At 37.9% G+C, this 17,792-nt stretch overlaps 3 protein-coding genes across 6 annotated transcripts; all 3 read right to left on the bottom strand.

Moving 5' to 3' along the window:
* Window positions 1-116: 116 nt before the first annotated feature.
* Window positions 117-3,703, bottom strand: apoea (apolipoprotein Ea). Its single transcript, XM_089023917.1, has 5 exons — window positions 3,607-3,703; window positions 3,449-3,511; window positions 2,429-2,570; window positions 1,864-2,151; window positions 117-505 (listed from the first exon to the last, which is right to left on the bottom strand). Exons 2-5 carry the CDS (start codon window positions 3,489-3,491, stop codon window positions 199-201), a joined length of 780 nt encoding a protein of 259 aa, XP_088880043.1. The 5' UTR covers window positions 3,492-3,511; window positions 3,607-3,703; the 3' UTR covers window positions 117-198.
* Window positions 3,704-4,633: 930 nt separating this feature from the next.
* On the bottom strand, window positions 4,634-7,798 carry apoa4a (apolipoprotein A4 a). 2 transcript variants are annotated; one of them, XM_089023777.1, is made up of 4 exons: window positions 7,441-7,796; window positions 7,305-7,352; window positions 6,341-6,482; window positions 4,634-6,264 (listed from the first exon to the last, which is right to left on the bottom strand). In XM_089023777.1, the coding sequence occupies exons 2-4, from the start codon at window positions 7,342-7,344 to the stop codon at window positions 5,694-5,696; spliced, it is 753 nt and encodes a 250-aa protein (XP_088879903.1). In that variant the 5' UTR covers window positions 7,345-7,352; window positions 7,441-7,796; the 3' UTR covers window positions 4,634-5,693. The 2 variants fall into 2 exon arrangements, with proteins under 2 accessions (XP_088879903.1, XP_088879902.1); XM_089023776.1 differs by having other exon boundaries at window positions 7,305-7,798.
* A 324-nt stretch (window positions 7,799-8,122) lies between these two features.
* Window positions 8,123-17,688, bottom strand: LOC148882972 (putative ATP-dependent RNA helicase ddx6). Of its 3 annotated transcripts, none has more exons than XM_089023773.1 (13): window positions 17,524-17,688; window positions 16,235-17,047; window positions 16,025-16,129; window positions 15,824-15,953; window positions 15,588-15,734; window positions 15,416-15,510; window positions 15,204-15,326; window positions 14,162-14,290; window positions 13,146-13,262; window positions 12,670-12,733; window positions 12,503-12,604; window positions 11,331-11,550; window positions 8,123-11,239 (listed from the first exon to the last, which is right to left on the bottom strand). In XM_089023773.1, the coding sequence occupies exons 2-12, from the start codon at window positions 16,466-16,468 to the stop codon at window positions 11,336-11,338; spliced, it is 1,461 nt and encodes a 486-aa protein (XP_088879899.1). In that variant the 5' UTR covers window positions 16,469-17,047; window positions 17,524-17,688; the 3' UTR covers window positions 8,123-11,239; window positions 11,331-11,335. The 3 variants fall into 3 exon arrangements, with proteins under 3 accessions (XP_088879899.1, XP_088879900.1, XP_088879901.1); XM_089023774.1 differs by having other exon boundaries at window positions 8,123-11,234; XM_089023775.1 differs by having other exon boundaries at window positions 17,527-17,688.
* Window positions 17,689-17,792: the final 104 nt, after the last annotated feature.

The raw sequence follows: 17,792 nt of genomic DNA, 5'->3' as shown, positions 1-17,792 counted from the left end.
AATCCAAAATATTTACCATGTAGGTAAAATTGCTGTTCGTTTCTATGGTGCACATTTGTACATTTGACGCTAATGTAATGTAATTTCCCCATGTAACAGAATAAAATTCAAACTCCTTTTGTAGAAGTGATTTTTTTTATTTGTAAACCACATCATTTTACATCTGTTAAGTGGAACATATAGAGTTCGACTAGTGGTTCACATTTCATCGCTGAACATGGAGACAACTGGTTGGAACCAGGTCCTAAGACCGCTCATCTTCTCTTGTAGGGCGTCATATAGGTCATGCGAGGTCCTTTGGTAGCGTGTGGTGATCTCCTCAACTGTGCTCTGCATTGTGTCTTTTAAGCTCTCCACCTGGGACTTCAGCAGATCATTCAGGGTGGTGATCTTTGCTTGGGTGTTGTCTCGCACTTGATGAAAATAAGTACCCACACTCCCCATCAAGTCCTCGATGTTGTTTGAAGTGCGGGATTGAAGTTTCTCCAGATATGAAGTAACTTCCCTGCATGAGAGAAGGACAAAAAAATAGTTTGGTCATCCGGCTAGTTGCTTTTTTTTATATTACTTACCGGTAATAAAAACTTGAATCTTATCATGCAAATCATTGTTTCTTATCTTCACATTTTACAACACAAACATGACACCCTTGGTCATGTTGCTAGTAATAAAAACATTATTAATAAAATTGCCCCACGTTTGTTTTTCATTTTACCAAAGGATACTAACTATAATTTGTGATTCAAAGGGGATCAAGAATGTATCAGTGGGGAGTTTGAGTTACGAACAACGGTACATCTGAACATTTTTGTAGTAATATATGTAGTATTCACTCTAATTTTACATGACACTACTCAACTTACGGACGAGATACGTCCGAACGGTAGTTCGTAAGGTGAATTTGTTTGTAAGTTGATTCAGTGCTATATTTTGAACAATGAACAACGGTACACATGAACATTTTTGTAGTAGTATATGTAGTATTCTCTCTAAATCTACATGTACATATCTTTATAGAGCATATATTTTATGAAATGTTTATTTTTCAGTACAAACCAATACAGGTTACTTATACAAGCCTTAAACATATTTATAGAAACCTTAAACATACTTATACAGACACTACTCAACTTACGAACGAGATACGTCCGAACGGTTGTTCATAAGGTGAATTTGTAAGTTGATTCAGTGCTATATGTTGAACAACGAACAACGGTACATTTGAACATTTTTGTAGTAATATATGTAGTATTCTCTATAATTCTACATGTACATATCATTGTAGAGCATGTATTTTATTAAATGTTTATTTTTCAGTTCAAACCAATACAGGTTACAAGCCTCAAACATATTTATATAAACCTTAAAAATACTTATACAGACACTACTCAACTTACGAACGAGATACATCTGAATGGTCGTTCGTAAGGTGAATTTGTTTGTAAGTTGATTCAGTGCTATATTTTGGATTGAATGTATGTTTAGGGCTTATATAAGTATGTTTAAGGTTTATATAAATATGTGTAAGGCTTGTATTAGTAACCTGTATTGGTTTGTACTGAAAAATAAACATTTAGTAAAATATATGCACGATAAAGATATGTACATGTACAACTGGAGAGAATACTGCATATGTCACTACAAAAATGTTCATATGTGCCATTGTTCGTAACTCGAATGTTCGTAAGTAGGTGTGTGTCTGTATAAGCCCTAAACATACATTACATCCAAAATATAACGCTGAATCAACTTACAAACAAATTCACCTGATGAACAACCGTTCGGAACATGTCTCGTTCGTAAGTTGAGGAGCGTCTGTATTTGCTTTAACTCTTTGGGCGAATATTAACATACGATACAAACCTTTTGAACTCCGCGGCGTCCTTGTTAAGCCGTTTCTTCAACTTGCGGGTGTAGGCGGCGACCATACGTCTGACGTCATCCGAGTTCTGCTCCACCACCGTCTGCAACTCCAATCGGTACTGCTCCATCTGCTCCCTGGCCTCCTTCACCCGCTCACAGAGACGGTCGAGAATCCCTCGGAGATCTTTCTCAAGACGTTCTGCGGCTTCCCGAATGGATGGATGCAGTTTGTCTTCCAGGTCGGCTCTGTATACGCTCAGTTCGGCTTGGGTGTCTTGGATCAAGGTTCTGAGGGGGATGTGAGATACGGATGGGGGTGAGTGGTTTGGTAAAATCTTCTTCTTTTACTATATTTGAGTCATTTTAAGGCTTAGAAAATTAAAAAGTAGAATTTTATGTTTTATGGGCACCTGGGAACGGATTATTCTCATTTTAATGGTTTCCTATGGGAAATTAATTTTTGGGATACACACTTTTCGCCTTAAACACTCTGTCTGGGAACCAATTAAGTTCGTAAGCCAAGGTATCACTGTATTTTCGTACTCATGTAAATAAACTCACTCACTCCAGTTCTCTGCTGATCTGGGAGCTCCTGATGTCCTTTACGATCTCATCAGTTTTCATATTCAGCATTGTGAAGTAGTTTTGAAAGTATTCCTCCCATGTCATCCCCGGGTCATTTTGGAAGAAACTCTTGCCCTGGCAGCCTGGTACCACGCAAAAAAAAAAGGATGTGAGCCTGAATCGATACTGTTGAATTTAAAGGACAACCGACACCATTTTTTTGTTTCCTAACTGATATCAGAAAAATGTTTTATAGCATCTAAAATACCCAAAACATGCATGTTGTTTTAGTCAAATGCAAAACACCAATAAAAATGACTTAAAATATCCCAAAACTACTTCAAAATGACCTCAGAAAGTTTGTCTCAGAAGGTCCCGCCCCCTTGTTCTTGACGTCACGTCAGGACGTCTTGCCTTGCTCGAGAATCAAAACAATGGCTTTAGATTCGGAGAAGATGCTTTCTTGTTACTCATCCAATTATAAATATGATTCAAATAGTTCTGAAGAGGAAAGCATAAATGTTTGCAATCGTTTAAAGAAGTCCTTCCGTATCATTTTGAGGCGTCTGGACTCCAATGTAGCGTCTCAGATAATGCACAAGATGGCGCCCAAGCACCGTTGGAAATGGGCTGATTTGTCTGCTGGGAATTTGTGTCAACTAGTATCAAATAGTAGTCTTGGTGCAACACACAACTATTCACCATTGCGTGATGTTTTTTCCTTCTAATTTCGCCATCAACACAAAGTTTTCAGACCAAACAAACTACCCAAAATGCATTGTGTGTGGCTTTCTCGGTCAGGGACGTTCCTTGAGTGATGTCACGTCAGGAATCGTTATCAACTCGAAAACAAGACTTCCTGAATATTCAGCGCGAGAGTCTTAAAACGTAAAATATAGCTATATGCTGTGGAATATTTGTAAAATACGCTCAGTAAAAGTCATTTCAAGTGATTTTACAAATTATGGAAACAACTTGTCCGGCGGTGTCGGTTATCCTTTAAATGACGGATGAAACTCACCAGAGATGACTGCAAGGGTGACAACTAGCACAAAGACCTTCATGGTGTGACCAGACCTGATAGCTGGAATGATAGAGTACAATAAAATTTCTCCTCCCCTAGTGATTCACAGACGTAAAATACAGATAAATAAAATAATGGCGGTGGAAAAAGCTTACCGGAGCGTTTTTTTTTTTTGTTGTTGTTGTTGCAGGGTGAGCGACGAGGTCGACTGAGGCTTGTCGCTCTGTATTTATACAGATTATCGCCTGTCGGCGAGGTGATCCAGGAAAACGTCACAAGGGTGCCGGCCAAGCGTTCGAAGTTCCCATTGTCGAGCGTGTTGTCAACTTTTATTGCTGTGCGGGTTATTTTGGCGCCACGTTGCACGCTGACGCGCGCGGGGAGTCACGGGGTCAAAATTTGGAAACCTGATCTGAGCTCTTGACTTAATAATAATAATAATAATAATAAAAAGTAACAAATATAATAATAAAATAATAATAATACTAAAATAATAATAATGATAATAATAAATTTTATTTGAAAGTGACAAAAAGCATCATTGAAATTTAAGAAAATAAATAAAATAATTGTGAATAAATTTAAAATCATCAAACTCAGACACTTTACAAGAGCTTAAAATGCAGAATAATAAGACTTGATGCATTGAAAGAAAATGACAGGGCATCATCTTTTTTTCATGAAAAATATATGACAGGGTGTCATTATTTTATTTCTATTCATGAAAATAATATGACACGACGTCATTTATTTTATTTCTATTTATGAAAAAAAGATGACGGGGCATCATTTATTTTATTTATATTGATGATTAAAATATGACAGGACATCATTTTATTTTTAGTCATGATTAAAAAATATGACACGATATCATCTATTTTAGTTGTTTATGAAAAAAATGTGACAGGGCAACATTTATTTTATTTCTATTTATGAAAAAAAATATGACAGGAAATCATTTATTTTTATTTATGAAAAAATGACAGGACATCATCTATTTTATTTTTATTTATGATTAAAAATATGACAGGATATCATCTATTTTATTTTTATTTATGAAAAAAATATGACAGGATATCATCTATTTTATTTCTATTTATGAAAAAAATGTGACAGGATATCATTTATTTTATTTCTATTTATGAAAAAAAATATGAAAAGGCATATTTTATTTCTATTTATTAAAAAAATATGACAGGATATCATTTATTTTTTTTTATTATGAAAAAATAACAGGCATCATTTATTTGACTTCTATTTATAAATCATGTCTGAACTGTTCGGAGATAGTGATGTATTGTTTATCTCAGATTTTATTGTAATTTTATTTACTTATACAAGCCTGAAACATATTTATATAAACCTTAAACCTACTTATACAGACACTACTCAACTTACGAACGAGATACATCTGAACAGTTGTTCGTAAGGTGAATATGTAAGTTGATTCAGTGCTATATTTTGGATGGAATATATGTTTAGGGCTTATATAAGTATGTTTAAGGTTTATATAAATATGTTTAAGGCTTGTATTAGTAACCTGTACTGGTTTGTACTGAAAAATAAACATTTAGTAAAAGATATGCACGATAAAAATATGTACATGTACAACTGGAGAGAATACTGCATATGTCACGACAAAAATGATATGTACCGTTGTTTGTAACTGGAATGATCGTAAGTAGGGGAGTGTCTTTATAAGCCCTAAACATACATTCCATCGAAAATATAGCACTCAATCAACTTACAAACAAATTCACCTTACGAACGATCGTTCTGACATATCTCGTTTGTAAGTTGGGGAGCGTCTGTAAAAGTATGTTTTTGGTTTATCTAAATATTTGTATGGCTTGTATAGGTAACCTGTATTGGTTTGTACTGAAAAATAAACATTTAATAAAATATATGCTTTTAGACATGTACATGTAAAACTGGGAAAATGTGTTGTATGTACCATTGTTCGTAACACGAATGTTCACAAGTAGGGGAGCGTCTGTATTTACAAATATAAAATGAATGTTTTTCATTGAAATTCTCTAAGAGAATTTTGAAATGTACACTTAACCACTTTGATCATAATCTGGTGGATATTTGATGTTTTTTTTCAACACAGTAAGTACAACAAAAATACATGATATTTTTTTTTTAATTGTCATTTGCAGTGAACAGTAAACAGACTTAAAAGCAGATGGAAATGAGGTAGATGATGACACGCTACACGAGTCCAGCTCTGGTCAATGTTCTACTGCGTCAACTTAGTGAAGGACTCCCAAAGAGCAGCCAGCTGCTCCTTCAGATTTTGGGTGTCGATATGCAGCTTAGCTCTCAAGTTATCCCCATACGGAAGCAACTTCTCTTGGATCTCTTTGGTCTTCTGGGTCAACTGGCTTTGAAATCTCTGGGCCAGGGGCATCAAGTTCTTCTGAAAATCCTCCAAGGTATTCTCCATCTTCTGCTTGAGTTCCTCGGCGTAAGGAATCATCTGAGAATGTAACTTTTCGGCATTCCTGTCCAGGTGGCTCTTCAGTTCTTGGCTTTTCCTTAACAGGACTGCTTTGAGAGCTTCCGTGTCCATGTCGTCCATGTAAGATGAAACTTCTGTCTTCAGTTCCTCCATCTGTTCGTGGAAGTGGGTGACCGCTTCTTCTGCGTAGGGTTGCAGGTGGGTCCTGGTGGCCGCTAGATCTTTCTCCAGGCGAGTTTTCAGCCGGTCAGCCTGTTCGAAGAAGCGCGATGTGAAGTCTTTGGTCACGTGAGTGCGGAGAACATCTGTGAATTTGTTGATGGCGGCGGCGCTCCCGGATATTAGGGTACTGTAAGGATAAACGTTATTTTTTTGGGGTGGGTTCATTTTGCACGACTGTTTTGAATGATTTGAGGATTTCTTACTTTATTTCTTTTCCGAAATCCGACTGTCGAATCAGTGCCAGTGAGTCTCCAGCCGTGGTTGTGGCTTTGGTGACATAATCCCAAAAGGCATCTTTGACCATGTCAATTTGCGGTTTGGGCTTCATGACTTTGGCATCGCAACCTGGAGACCAGAAAAAAAATTATTACATTCAATTTTTTTCTTGTTAATATTTTATGTGCAATAACATTGGCTTGAAAAACACATTTTTAGCTAGCTAGTATTTTTAGATGCTATAAAACTAGCTTGCTAGTAGTAACCACTCATTTGACGACAATGAGGTTAAAAGCGGAGTAAAAGAAGCTATTGTCATAAAACAGCAAAACTCTTCACTAAATTTTAATTAAATTAATTTGGATCGTTCGTACAACAGACTTCTTAGGCAACATAGGCTTAGTTATGCTGATGAGGTGCTACCAGGGCAAATGGGGCAATCAGGCCAGTTGTAGACCCCATAATCAAGTAGGACAAGAGAAGTAATCAGTGTAGCCTCAGGGAATAGTCCTCTGCTCCCCCCTAACCTGAGAGCAGGGACCTGTCATAGCAAAGTCCGGCACCGCCATATCTGGACAGTAGGGATATATACAGTAAAGTCTCGTTATATCGATATCGGATATATCGATAGTCCCGGTTATATCGATATTTTTTCAGACTCCCTTGAATATCGATATAACGAGACTTTACTGTATATATAGATATATATAGGGTCAAAACGACCAGCAAAAAATTTAGTTCGCTGACGAAGCCTCTTGGATAAGAAGCGAAACGTCCGACACCTCCAAAGAAGTACAGATGACGGCTGAAGAAACCTTCTCATCGATGGACCACTCCTGTACGACAGAGCTTACAGACGTACAAATTTTTAAATTTAAATTCTGTCCTTTTTTTTTTACTTGCCCATCCTGATAATTTTTGTCATTGTATCAAATGACAACATAACCTTACCAGCAAAAACAGCCAAAACGAAAACAAGGAGGAGCTTCATGTTCGATTCTGTGGATGACAAAAGCAATATCATCATTTACAATTTGTTTTAAAACCCAAACCAATCCAAAATTAACCCTTTATTAAGTTTTCTTACCTCTGTGATTTGAGCTGCAGAGTGGGAAAAGCCGCTGAATACTTTACGTCCCTCTCAAGGGGGTTCCGACGTGAGTTTATATGGAAGCAGGAAGGGACTAAAGTCCAGCTGAGAATGCGAGGTTGTCAACGTCCGTTGTGCCACATCAACAACACAAGAGCCTCTGATACAATCACTCCTGTTTGAAGATCAGTGTGGCTGATCCGGTTTTTTTTTAACCTTACAATTGTGACTCGCTTGTGATCACCCCCCTAAAATGTTTTTATTGTTCTTTAAAGGACAACCGACACCTACGGACAAGTTGTGTCCATCATTTGTAAAATCACTTGAAATGAGCGTATTTTACAAAGATTCCAATGCATTTAGCTATATTTTATGTTTAAAGACTTGTGCTAAATATTCAGGAAGTCTTGTTTTTGAGTTGGTGACGACCCCCATGTGACGTCACGTTTGGACCGCCCCTGACCGAGAAAGCGACACGCAATGCATTTTGGGTACTTTGTTTGGTCTGAAAACTTGAACAGAAACAGAAAGTGATGTACATTGAATGACTGTCTGTGTATTCTGTGTTGTGTCACATACAGTAAAGTCTCGTTATATCGATATCGGATATATCGATAGTCCCGGTTATATCGATATTTTTTCGGACTCCCTTGAATATCGATATAACGAGACTTTACTGTATTTTGTTTTGTTGTTTGACTTCAAGATGGCGCCGCGAGAGTGGCCGTCTTTACAGCAGCTCCTGTATTTTGTTTTTCTACTTCTTCATTTCCTTTCACTTTCATCACTTTGCTGCTGTGAAATGAAAATTTCTCCACTGTGAGAGTAAGGCCAATCCAATCATGTCAAAAACGTATTGTAATATAATGAAAATTGCGTAGTGTTAAAAAAAATTCTGTTGCTTTAGAGGGGGAATTATAAGTGACCTTTAGTTTTGAAAGCCGCTTATAAATGAAATTTATTATTATTATAATTCATAATCTGCTCTTTACTTGTTAATTTTATGGGGGGAAAAGTAGCCCGACAAGATAAATGTCCACTTCATCATGTGTCAGCAGGGATGAGTTGTGACATCATTGACAACACATGAATGGATAAGATAACAAGTCAGCTACTATTTCACTGTTTGCAAAAATTGAACGTATCATTTCTTCGGCGTAGATATGAGAGGTCAGCAGGACGTGGCCTTCTTTTGTCCAACAATCACTTATCAGAGCTAAATATAGAAAATAAGATGGCTTATTTTTTTCTTCAGTTTTTTTTTTTTTTTTTGGGGGGGGGGGAAAGTATTTTTTATGAACGTTACCATTAAAGGACAACCGACACCATTTTTTTGTTTCCTAACTGACATCAGAAAAACGTTTTATAGCATCTAAAATACCCAAAACACGCAGGCTGATATTTTTAGTCAAATGCAAAACACCAATAAAAATAAGTTAGTGCCCCAAAACTACTTCAAATTGACCTCGCCCCCTCGTTCGTGAAGTAACGCCAGGACGTCCTGCCTTGCTCTAGAATCAAAACAATGGCTTCAGATTCGGAGAAGATGCTTTCTTATTATTCCTCCAGTTATGAATATGATTCAAATAGTTCTGAAGAGCAAAGCATAAATGTTTGCAATCGATTAAAGAGGTACTTGCGTATCAATTCGAGCCGTCAGGACTCCAATGTAGCTCCCAGAAATGGGCCGATTTGTGTCAACTACTATCAAATAGTAGTCTTGGTGCAACACACAACAATTCACCATCGCATTATTTATGTGTTTTCCTTCTAATTTCGCCATCAACACATATCAACACGATGTTTTCAGACCAAACAAAGTACCCAAAATCCATTGTGTCGCTTTCTCGGTCAGGGGGCGTTCCTGACGTGACGTCACGTTAGGAATCGTCACCGACTCCAGAACAAGACTCCATGACTATTCAGTGTGAGTCTTAAAACGTAAAATATAGCTATATGCGGTGGAATCTTCGTAAAATACGCTCATTTCAAGTGATTTTACAAATTATAGAGGCAACTTGTCCGAAGGTGTCGGTTGTCCTTTGATGTCGCTAAGAAAAAAAACCAACACATATTCCGACAATAGTTTCAAAGTTTATTGATCTTTCAAGCCTAACTTGAAAGAAAAATTTGCCTCTCATAAATAATAATAAACAAAGTAAACAAGGTCCTGTAAATTTCAGTTGTTTATTAAAATAAACTCCCGCATGTATTTCCACATAACAGTAGAAGTGAGAAACATTCGTCTCTGAATTACCCAACGTTCGGCCAACAATTTTTTTTCATGTCGGGGGGGAAAAAAAAGACGAATATATCGGGTGAGCTTTTGAGAAATTCCAAATCACAACGCTGTCTCAGATATATTCAAATTCCAGCATTTTTAAGTTTGCATTGCACTCATTGGGAAATTGTGGAGTGACACTGTGTCCAAAAATAACAAGAAAACAAATCGAATTTTAGAAAGGCGTCACAAAAAAATACCCGTGATTTTATCAGCTGGGAAATTTAGAATACTGTTAGCGCACTTCCATATTGTGTTGTAATATTCATAACCACTAAACCGAAGCCAATTATGGAGCCCCGTGAACAGAAACTTCAGTAGTCTGATCTAACCTTTCACGGAATTTAAATGAAATTTGCTTGAAGCTTTTGTAGTTTTTGTCTGGCGCGCTTCATTCCAGTATAGAAAAAAAAAATCCATTCACTGAAATATACATTTTTTTCACCCAAATTGTTAGATTTGAATTTAAAGCACTCATCCCAATTTGAAATTTAGCATCTTTTTAATCAAGATGCGTGCACGCATCTACAAAAGAAAAGTGTCCTCGGATGACTGAAGCAATTATAACATTCAGAACGGCATTCAATACGACGTCCATTGTGACCCCATGCGCAAACTGCGTTCACGGATTGAATGAATACAGGAAGAAATTGTGATTTTTGGGTCACAATGGAGATCCTGGAATGTTTCGTCAAGTTGGCTTTGAGGCTGCATGTACCTTCATACAGGAGATTTTGGTTTTGCATTGGTGTAAATCCTAAAAATTGGTTTTTAGCAAAAATTGGAAGGGGGAAAAAAAGAATATCCCTAACCCAAGTACGAGATTTGTGGGTGTGGGGCTTGTAAACAATTATAATTTAGGGATCCACATCCATTCGGCCACCATTGTTTTTATGTACTGGCGTAAAAAAAAAAAAAAAAATTATTTTTGTCTGTTTTTTTTTTTCATCGCAAATCGAGGGACAAAAAAAAAAAAAAAAAAAAAAACAGTCGCAGATGTCTCTTCAATGCTACAATTTTGCTGTCAATTCCAGAACACCAACTGCTCAAAAACAGCCCAAAAAAAACACAACCCTTTAAAGAAAGAGTTTGCAAGAAACAAAATGAGAAATGAGTATTGCTGCAGCCGCACAAAGCAAAAAAATAAAAACGGGGCTGTGTAATCGATGCATTTGAAGTCACCGTTTTATCGTTTCACACATCCCCCATGTGTAGCCCGACGGGCCGTTTAAGAATAAAATGTGCGTGACAGGAAGTAAGGCACTTAAGTGGTAACAGCGTACGCAAAAAAAAAACTAAAAATGGCTGGTGTTTTGACATTAAAAGAGATGGACTTATTCGATGACCGGTTCAAAAGAAAATTGTTCATACTTTGAGTCACTTTCGGAGAAGAAGAAAAAAAAAATGAGTGGTAAGCTCAGATGCAGGAACAAAATGTGGTTTAATGTAAAATGGAAGATTTTTTTTTTTTGGTGGCGGATGTGAAAACAAGTGAGATGTTGAAAAAAAACTGTCCTGCAGGGAAGATAAAATTTTCATCACAAAGATACTTAAAAAAAAAAAAAAAAAAAAAAAAAAAAAAGCCAAAGTAGTAAACAAGACTCACCAGCTTTAGGTGTGGTCCCGGTGAGGTCCTGCTCTTTCTTGGACTTCTTCCACTTGGCAGTCATCAATGGACGATTGGAAATCGGGCACGTAGAGTCTCTTATCGATGCTGCCGGGAATGGGTTTGATGTCGGTCACCAGTTGGTCCTCGATGGTCTTCAGGTTGAAGCGATCTTCCGATGTGATCAGGTTAATGGCCAAACCGAAATGACCGAACCTCCCTGAGAACACAATAATGTCTCTCAACGGATGCACTCTACTGGACAGTGATACCTTGGCTTACGAACTTAACTGACAGAGTGTGTAAGGCGAAGTGTGTATCCCCAAAATTAATTTCCCATAGGAAACCATTAAAATGAGAATAATCCGTTCCCAGGTCGCCTTAAAACATAATTTTCTACTTTCTAATTTTCTAAGCCTTAAAACTACACAAAATATACCTTATTCTACGTATAATAAATGTGCCATGGTATGATAATTAAAGAAATAAACTGTACAGTATAATAAAGTCATTTTATTTACCTTTGTGATGGTCGTTGCTTGATGGAATGGAGTGGCCGGTTTCATCAGCATTAAACACTTGAGGAACTTCTTCTTTCACCATCTTGAGGAATGATCCCTGGTAGGTGCTTTCTCTGCGATAATTTTACCTTGTTCCTCATCAATTGTGTTCTGTTTAGCTGGGTTGATAGCTTTTTGCATCAAGTGTACAGATGGCTTGTGCGGGCTATTTGTGGAGCCTGATTGATGGGAATTTTAACCTTGCACTCTATACACTGCCTTGGAACTATCAAAGTAGAAACGAGTCCAAATATCACTGTTTTCTATCCATTTTATCACTCTCTCTCTGTCATCTGCCTGTCTCTTTAATGTTTAAACCACCTCCCCTCACTGCTGCGTTCTGGACCAATCACGTGGCTTTAAACCGAAGACTGGGGGTGGGGAATCTAGGACCAAAACAAGCCGCCTGCCATTTTCTGTTAGGAGAACGGGCTCGTTTGTGAACGACACATCACTTATTGTGGCAGCTCCGTGTGTATCCCGAAAAATAGTTTGTATGTCAAGGTAAAATTTGTATAATTTTAACGTTCGTAAACCGAAAAGTTCGTAAGCCAAGGGTTCGTAAACCGAGGTGTCACTGTATTTGACTTCACAGGGTTCTAATATCAATACCCGATCTTCCAATGCGATGGAGGTATGTTTCTGCGTTCCTTGGAAAGTCAAAGTTGATGACCACGTTGACGGCTTGAATGTCGATACCTCGAGTGAAGAGATCTATAGCATGGCGGTAAGAGTTATTTTCAATCAGAAACTGTTGACGAGGAACTTTGAAAGCTTACCTGTACAGACTAAGTTCCTGCACAGTCCGTTTCTGAAGTCGTGGAACACGCGGTTTCGATATTCCTGAAAGGATAATAACACACTAAAATTATTTCACACATTTGAGCTTCTGGTGTCATGTTTACTCATGTTAAAAATGAACCTCGATGGCAGCCAGAAATCAACGTGAAGAGTAAAATATGAAGTCCAAGATGGAATAGCTTGGAATTGAAGCGGATTTATGTGGGACAATCTCTTTTTCCATTGACAATCTCAATGTATTTACATTTAGCTTGTAGCAGATGTGCATATTTGATCATGATGTCCCTGATCCACTGGTGAAAATGACGCTTTGATCCTCTCCTTTTTAAACAACAAACTTGATTTTCTACTTCTTCCTTTCCTTTCCTCTTCCTCCCATAACTTTGCTGCTGTGAAATGTAACTGTCGCCACTGCGAGACTCATAAAGGCTAAACCAATCCAAAATGTGCCAACCTGCATCATCTTAGCGTGGATATAGAAGCACGAGTAGCCCAGTTGCGTGATCTTCTTGGCTAAGAGCTCCACCCTCTGCGTGGAGTTGCAGAAAATGATCGACTGGTTGATCTGGAGCTGTATACGACAGAGGTTTTGTAAATAAGCACCCGCTGCCAAAAATACCTTCAGTGATACCTCAGTTTACGAACGCTTTAGCTCATGAAATTTTTGCCTTACGAACATTAAATTTGCGAGAATATAATCTCGTTATACAAACTAATTTTCGGCAGACGAACCAAGCCACACAGTGCCACGGTGGCTAGCGGATTTGTTGTCGTCACCTCCTCTTTGTATGCAGTCGTGGTTTGTTATCGAGTGGAGTACTTTTGCTCTTATGGGGACCAAAAAAGACCCCATCACAGGCTGCTATTCAGCCGAAGAGGACACAAAACAACATTACGGTCGAGCAGAAGATCATCGAAAAACACAAATGAGGTGTGCGTTTGTGTGACTTAGCGTCCCACTTCCAATATGCTAAGTCGACCTTTGCTACGTGTGGATAATGGTGTTTCTGTATTGTCTAAGCAACGGACTCAGGCTATAGAAGAGGTTGAAAAACTTCTGTTGATTTGGGCTAACCAAAAGCAGCTAGATGGGGACATTGTCAGTGAGGGTATTATCGCCGAGAAAGCATGGCAACTTCACTCTGATATCATCAAGAGGCAACTACATCAACCATTACAAAGGTAAATAAAACGACTTTATTATATAGTACAGTTTATTTCTTTAACTATAATACAATAGCACAATTATTTTACATAAAATAAGGTATATTATATGTAGTTTTCATTTTTAATTGTTTTTTTATGGGATATAAATGTTCGGCAGACAAACTTTTCGCCTTACACACACTTTCTGGGAACCAATTAAGTTTGTGAGCTGAGGTATCACTGTAATTTTGTCTCAAAATGGAAAAAGGCACCCCGTGACGAAGGCACACGAGGTTCAAAACGGCTCATCTGAGCATTACTCACCCTGGAGAAGAGCGTGTTAAGACAATGCACTTTTTGCCTTTCAGTGACGTAGGCGTAATATTGAGTAATCCCCTTCAGGGTCAGCTCCTCCATCAGGTTGATCTCATACGGTTTCTGCAGGTACATGGCCTTACAGCAAGCACACAAATAAAGGGGATTTATTTGCCATTTGTTTTTGTGTTGTTTTTTTAAAATGGTGGCAGGCGAAAAAAAATCAAATTGGTACACGACACTGCCGCATGGATGCATCTGGGAAATTTAAAAACGGGGCTATAGTTGGCCCCTTGTGTCTAAAAAGGTGGGCAAATTATAAAATTGATGGGGCCCGATTTAACTAGATTGCCGAAGTATCCAAAATGGATTGAAATAAACCAAAAGACAGTCATTGGAGCATGATATTTCTAAATTACTTTACTTTATTCATACATAAAATAAACAAACTTGTTCTATTTTCTTTAGTTATGACACAATCAATCCTGTGCTATTTTGATCTACGGTATTACAGAGAAGAAAAAGAGAATATTAATTTTATTATATTTTAATATGTATTTTATATTTAATATATTAATACGTCTTATATTTAATATATTAATACGTCTGTGTAATATATTAATATTTATCAGCTTGTTGAAACAAATTGTCACTACCCTCCGTTGTTTCTTAAAAAATGAAAATGTTTGTTTACTGCTTGTTTTTAATGTGGTTCAATGTAAATACTGCAATGCACCATGGGTAAATGAATGAATATTGGATTATCACATTTGGCAGTTTCCAGCAGATCACCACAAAAGTTAAAACCTCTAAAGGAAAACAAACAGTTTTCAATTGCTGTTGAATTAAATTTGTTTCTTTAGCTATTTTAACAGACGTCATAAGTGGCGTAGATCACGTAGCAATATGCGCTAATCGTAATTAGACGTGCAAAGTTGAGTTGCAAAATTAAACCAGTGGCTGTCAAAATGCGTAAATGGCGCAAGGGCACGTCCCAGATGCATCCGTGCAACAGGCCGGACGAATTGCGGCGCCACCGTAGATGACTCACCATGAATTTTTGCACACTCATGGGGAAGGTTGCAGAGTAGAGCAGGATCTGCCTGTTCTTGGATAGGAAGCTAATGATCTCTTCGATGAGCATCACAAAATCCTGAGACAGCAGTTTGTCAGCCTGAGAAGCGAGGGGAAAAAAATATTGAAAGCAAAACAGCATGCATGGAAATGGTAGCTTTTGTGTTTGGTTCTACGCGCGGTACTTACTTCATCCATCACCATTATCTGCACTCTGTCTACTTTGGCCACTCCTTTCTTGATCAAATCCAGAATCCTTCCAGGCGTGGCGACGACGACGTGCACTAATGCGGAAAAGGAAACGTTGGTGCTTCCAAACGACGGCGATATAAAACAAAAAGAAAAAGAAATGACTGCTCACCGCTGTCATCCAGGCGCATGATGTCATCGCGGAGGTTGGTTCCTCCGGTGGTGGCCATGACTTTGACTCCTCCGAGGTGTTTGCTGATCTGAATGCAGATCTGGCTCACCTGCAGCGCCAACTCACGAGTTGGCACAACCACCATTGCTACGAGTGTCAAAAAAATACAATGGAAATTTGATTTGTCAATTTAAAAAACAGAGACAAGGTGGCCATCAGAACTGTTTTGATCTCACCTTGTATGTAGTCCTTTTTAAGGTCTATCTTTTCTAACAACGGGATGAGATAGGCTCCACTTTTTCCCGTTCCGTTCTTTGCCCGAGCCAAAATATCCCTTCCAGACAGGGCAATGGGAATACTCTCTTCCTGCCAAAAAAAAAATGATATTACGATCAAATAATTTCACAGTAATCAAGTTATAAACTGTGATATAATACCTGTACAGGAGATGGTTTCTCCCAGCCCATTTCGAAAATGCCCATTAGAAGTTCTCTTTTGAGACAATAATCTTCAAATTCATTCCCCTTTGTAGCGGTCACATCCTAGGAAATTGAAAACAGAATATTCAAGACAGCAAGCTTTTTTTCCAGTTAGCAAGCTTTTTTTTCCAGTTAGAGAGTTTAAGATGGAAGGTGTTATTCACTCACTGAAGTTTGGATTCGGTTATCTTTCGGAGGGATCTTGAGACTCTTTTTCCAGTCGTCTCCAAACCTAATGCCTCCTCGTTCTTGGGAGGCAGCACCTGCATTCTGAGAGGCAGCCAAGACTTTTTCTTGAGGCAAGAATTCAGAATCTGGTTTGGTCTGTCCTTTGAGCTGCCCGTTTTGTTTGTTCAGTTCCATGGGAAACGGGCCCTGATTTTCTGCTCTCGCAAAAGCCATTTTTGTTTATTGTCAGATGTTCTTTTGGGGGTATGTTTTTGGTTCTTATGTTTTTCTGCCTAAAATTGTCTTCAAAATGTAAAAACAAATTATTAATAAAGCAGTTTGGTCCCTTTTAAAAGGAGTGACCGAAGTATAAGAAAAACACACACACAAAAACACTGTACACAAGAAACCCTTCAAAATGAAGAGATATTTCTATGAATATACTCGCTCACAATATAGAAAAATTATACGCGAGCAAGTATTAAATGTAGCTAAAGTCCTGAAATAGAACAACTAGGGCAATCTCTGGACTTGGTGTGGGAAAAAAGATGTCCAACCTTGTACAAGTGTTTCCCCAAAATGATATTTCCGGGGTTATTTCCACCGGATTGATATCACAGGAACAAGCCCAAAACAAAAAAATATACAATAAAAATAAACGTCAGACCACTTCTAATCCACAGTGCGCGTTTATGTCCTGTCCCAGGTGGATTCTGCGTGGACAATAAACGTCTGGAGGTCAAAGTGTCACTCGTGGGAGTGTGACCGTGATCAAGGGGCTTCAAAGTCACCCAACAACTCCAAATGCATCACCTGAAAAATATCCAAAAATAAGGTTTTGGAACATGCAAAGGACAGTAATACACCCTTGTGGAAAAAAATCATTTGCAATTAAGTCTGAGCGCGAATTTGTCTTTGAAAAAAAGTACAATCAAAGTTATATGTGTGTTTGCAAAAAGTTTTGTCGTTATTCGCTGCATCGATGTTAACAAATTTAGAATGGCCACTGGGCTTAGATTAATTTGGGCACCAAGCTAACTAGTGCGTATGATAGCGTGAAACAAATACATCATTTTAGATTTGTGAAGCAGACTTTATGGGGTGCGTGAAAATATTAAAGTATTAAAAAATGTTAGTTGTAATGCGTTTCGTGGTAGATGTTATGTTGCTAATTTGTTTTGAACAAACGCAGTAAAATGTCTCACTTAATTTCGCACACCATGCTAAAGTTAGCTCCTAGCTAACAAGCTAGCAACAAGCGAGCATCTCGTAAACAGGACAAGACTTACCACGGTTCGCGGGTGTTTTTAAAACAAACACTGCGTTTCCCGTTGCTCCCAATTAACGATTTAATCAATATTTTCAGTACCTAAAATGAACTTTAAATCAATCGCGCGTTTTCTCCTTCTTTTAAATCAACATGGTCGCCTTCTTCATCTTCTCTCCTTCGTCGTTTTTGCTCCTGCCTGTTTATCGTTTATGACATTGCGACGCTACTGACACCTGCTGTCGAAGCACAATATCGGTCAGTGTCGTGGGAAAATAAAAAATACAATTT

This window comes from Hippocampus bargibanti, linkage group LG20 (genome assembly GCF_051943395.1).
Source record: "Hippocampus bargibanti isolate YZ-2025 linkage group LG20, ASM5194339v1, whole genome shotgun sequence".
NCBI lineage: Eukaryota > Metazoa > Chordata > Actinopteri > Syngnathiformes > Syngnathidae > Hippocampus > Hippocampus bargibanti.
The sequence above is the reverse complement of the archived record's forward strand: the minus strand, read 5'-3'. Positions and strand labels throughout refer to the sequence as shown.

Bases quoted from the DNA above. Each gene is read 5' to 3' on its own strand.
- apoea (XM_089023917.1), bottom strand. From the start codon at position 3,491: ATGAAGGTCTTTGTGCTAGTTGTCACCCTTGCAGTCATCTCTG. The intron at 2,571-3,448 runs GTGAGTTTCATC...GCGTGGTACCAG, and splicing joins CACCCTTGCAGTCATCTCTG to GCTGCCAGGGCAAGAGTTTC. The intron at 506-1,863 runs GTTTGTATCGTA...TCTCTCATGCAG, and splicing joins GACGCCGCGGAGTTCAAAAG to GGAAGTTACTTCATATCTGG.
- apoa4a (XM_089023776.1), bottom strand. From the start codon at position 7,380: ATGATGATATTGCTTTTGTCATCCACAGAATCGAACATGAAGCTCCTC. The intron at 6,483-7,304 runs GTAAGGTTATGT...TCTGGTCTCCAG, and splicing joins CGTTTTGGCTGTTTTTGCTG to GTTGCGATGCCAAAGTCATG. The intron at 6,265-6,340 runs GTAAGAAATCCT...TTATCCTTACAG, and splicing joins GATTTCGGAAAAGAAATAAA to TACCCTAATATCCGGGAGCG.
- LOC148882972 (XM_089023773.1), bottom strand. From the start codon at position 16,468: ATGGCTTTTGCGAGAGCAGAAAATCAGGGCCCGTTTCCCATGGAACTG. The intron at 13,263-14,161 runs GTGAGTAATGCT...TGTCGTATACAG, and splicing joins TTAACACGCTCTTCTCCAGG to CTCCAGATCAACCAGTCGAT. The intron at 11,551-12,502 runs GTATTGATATTA...TTGTGTTCTCAG, and splicing joins CCATCGCATTGGAAGATCGG to GGAGGTTCGGTCATTTCGGT.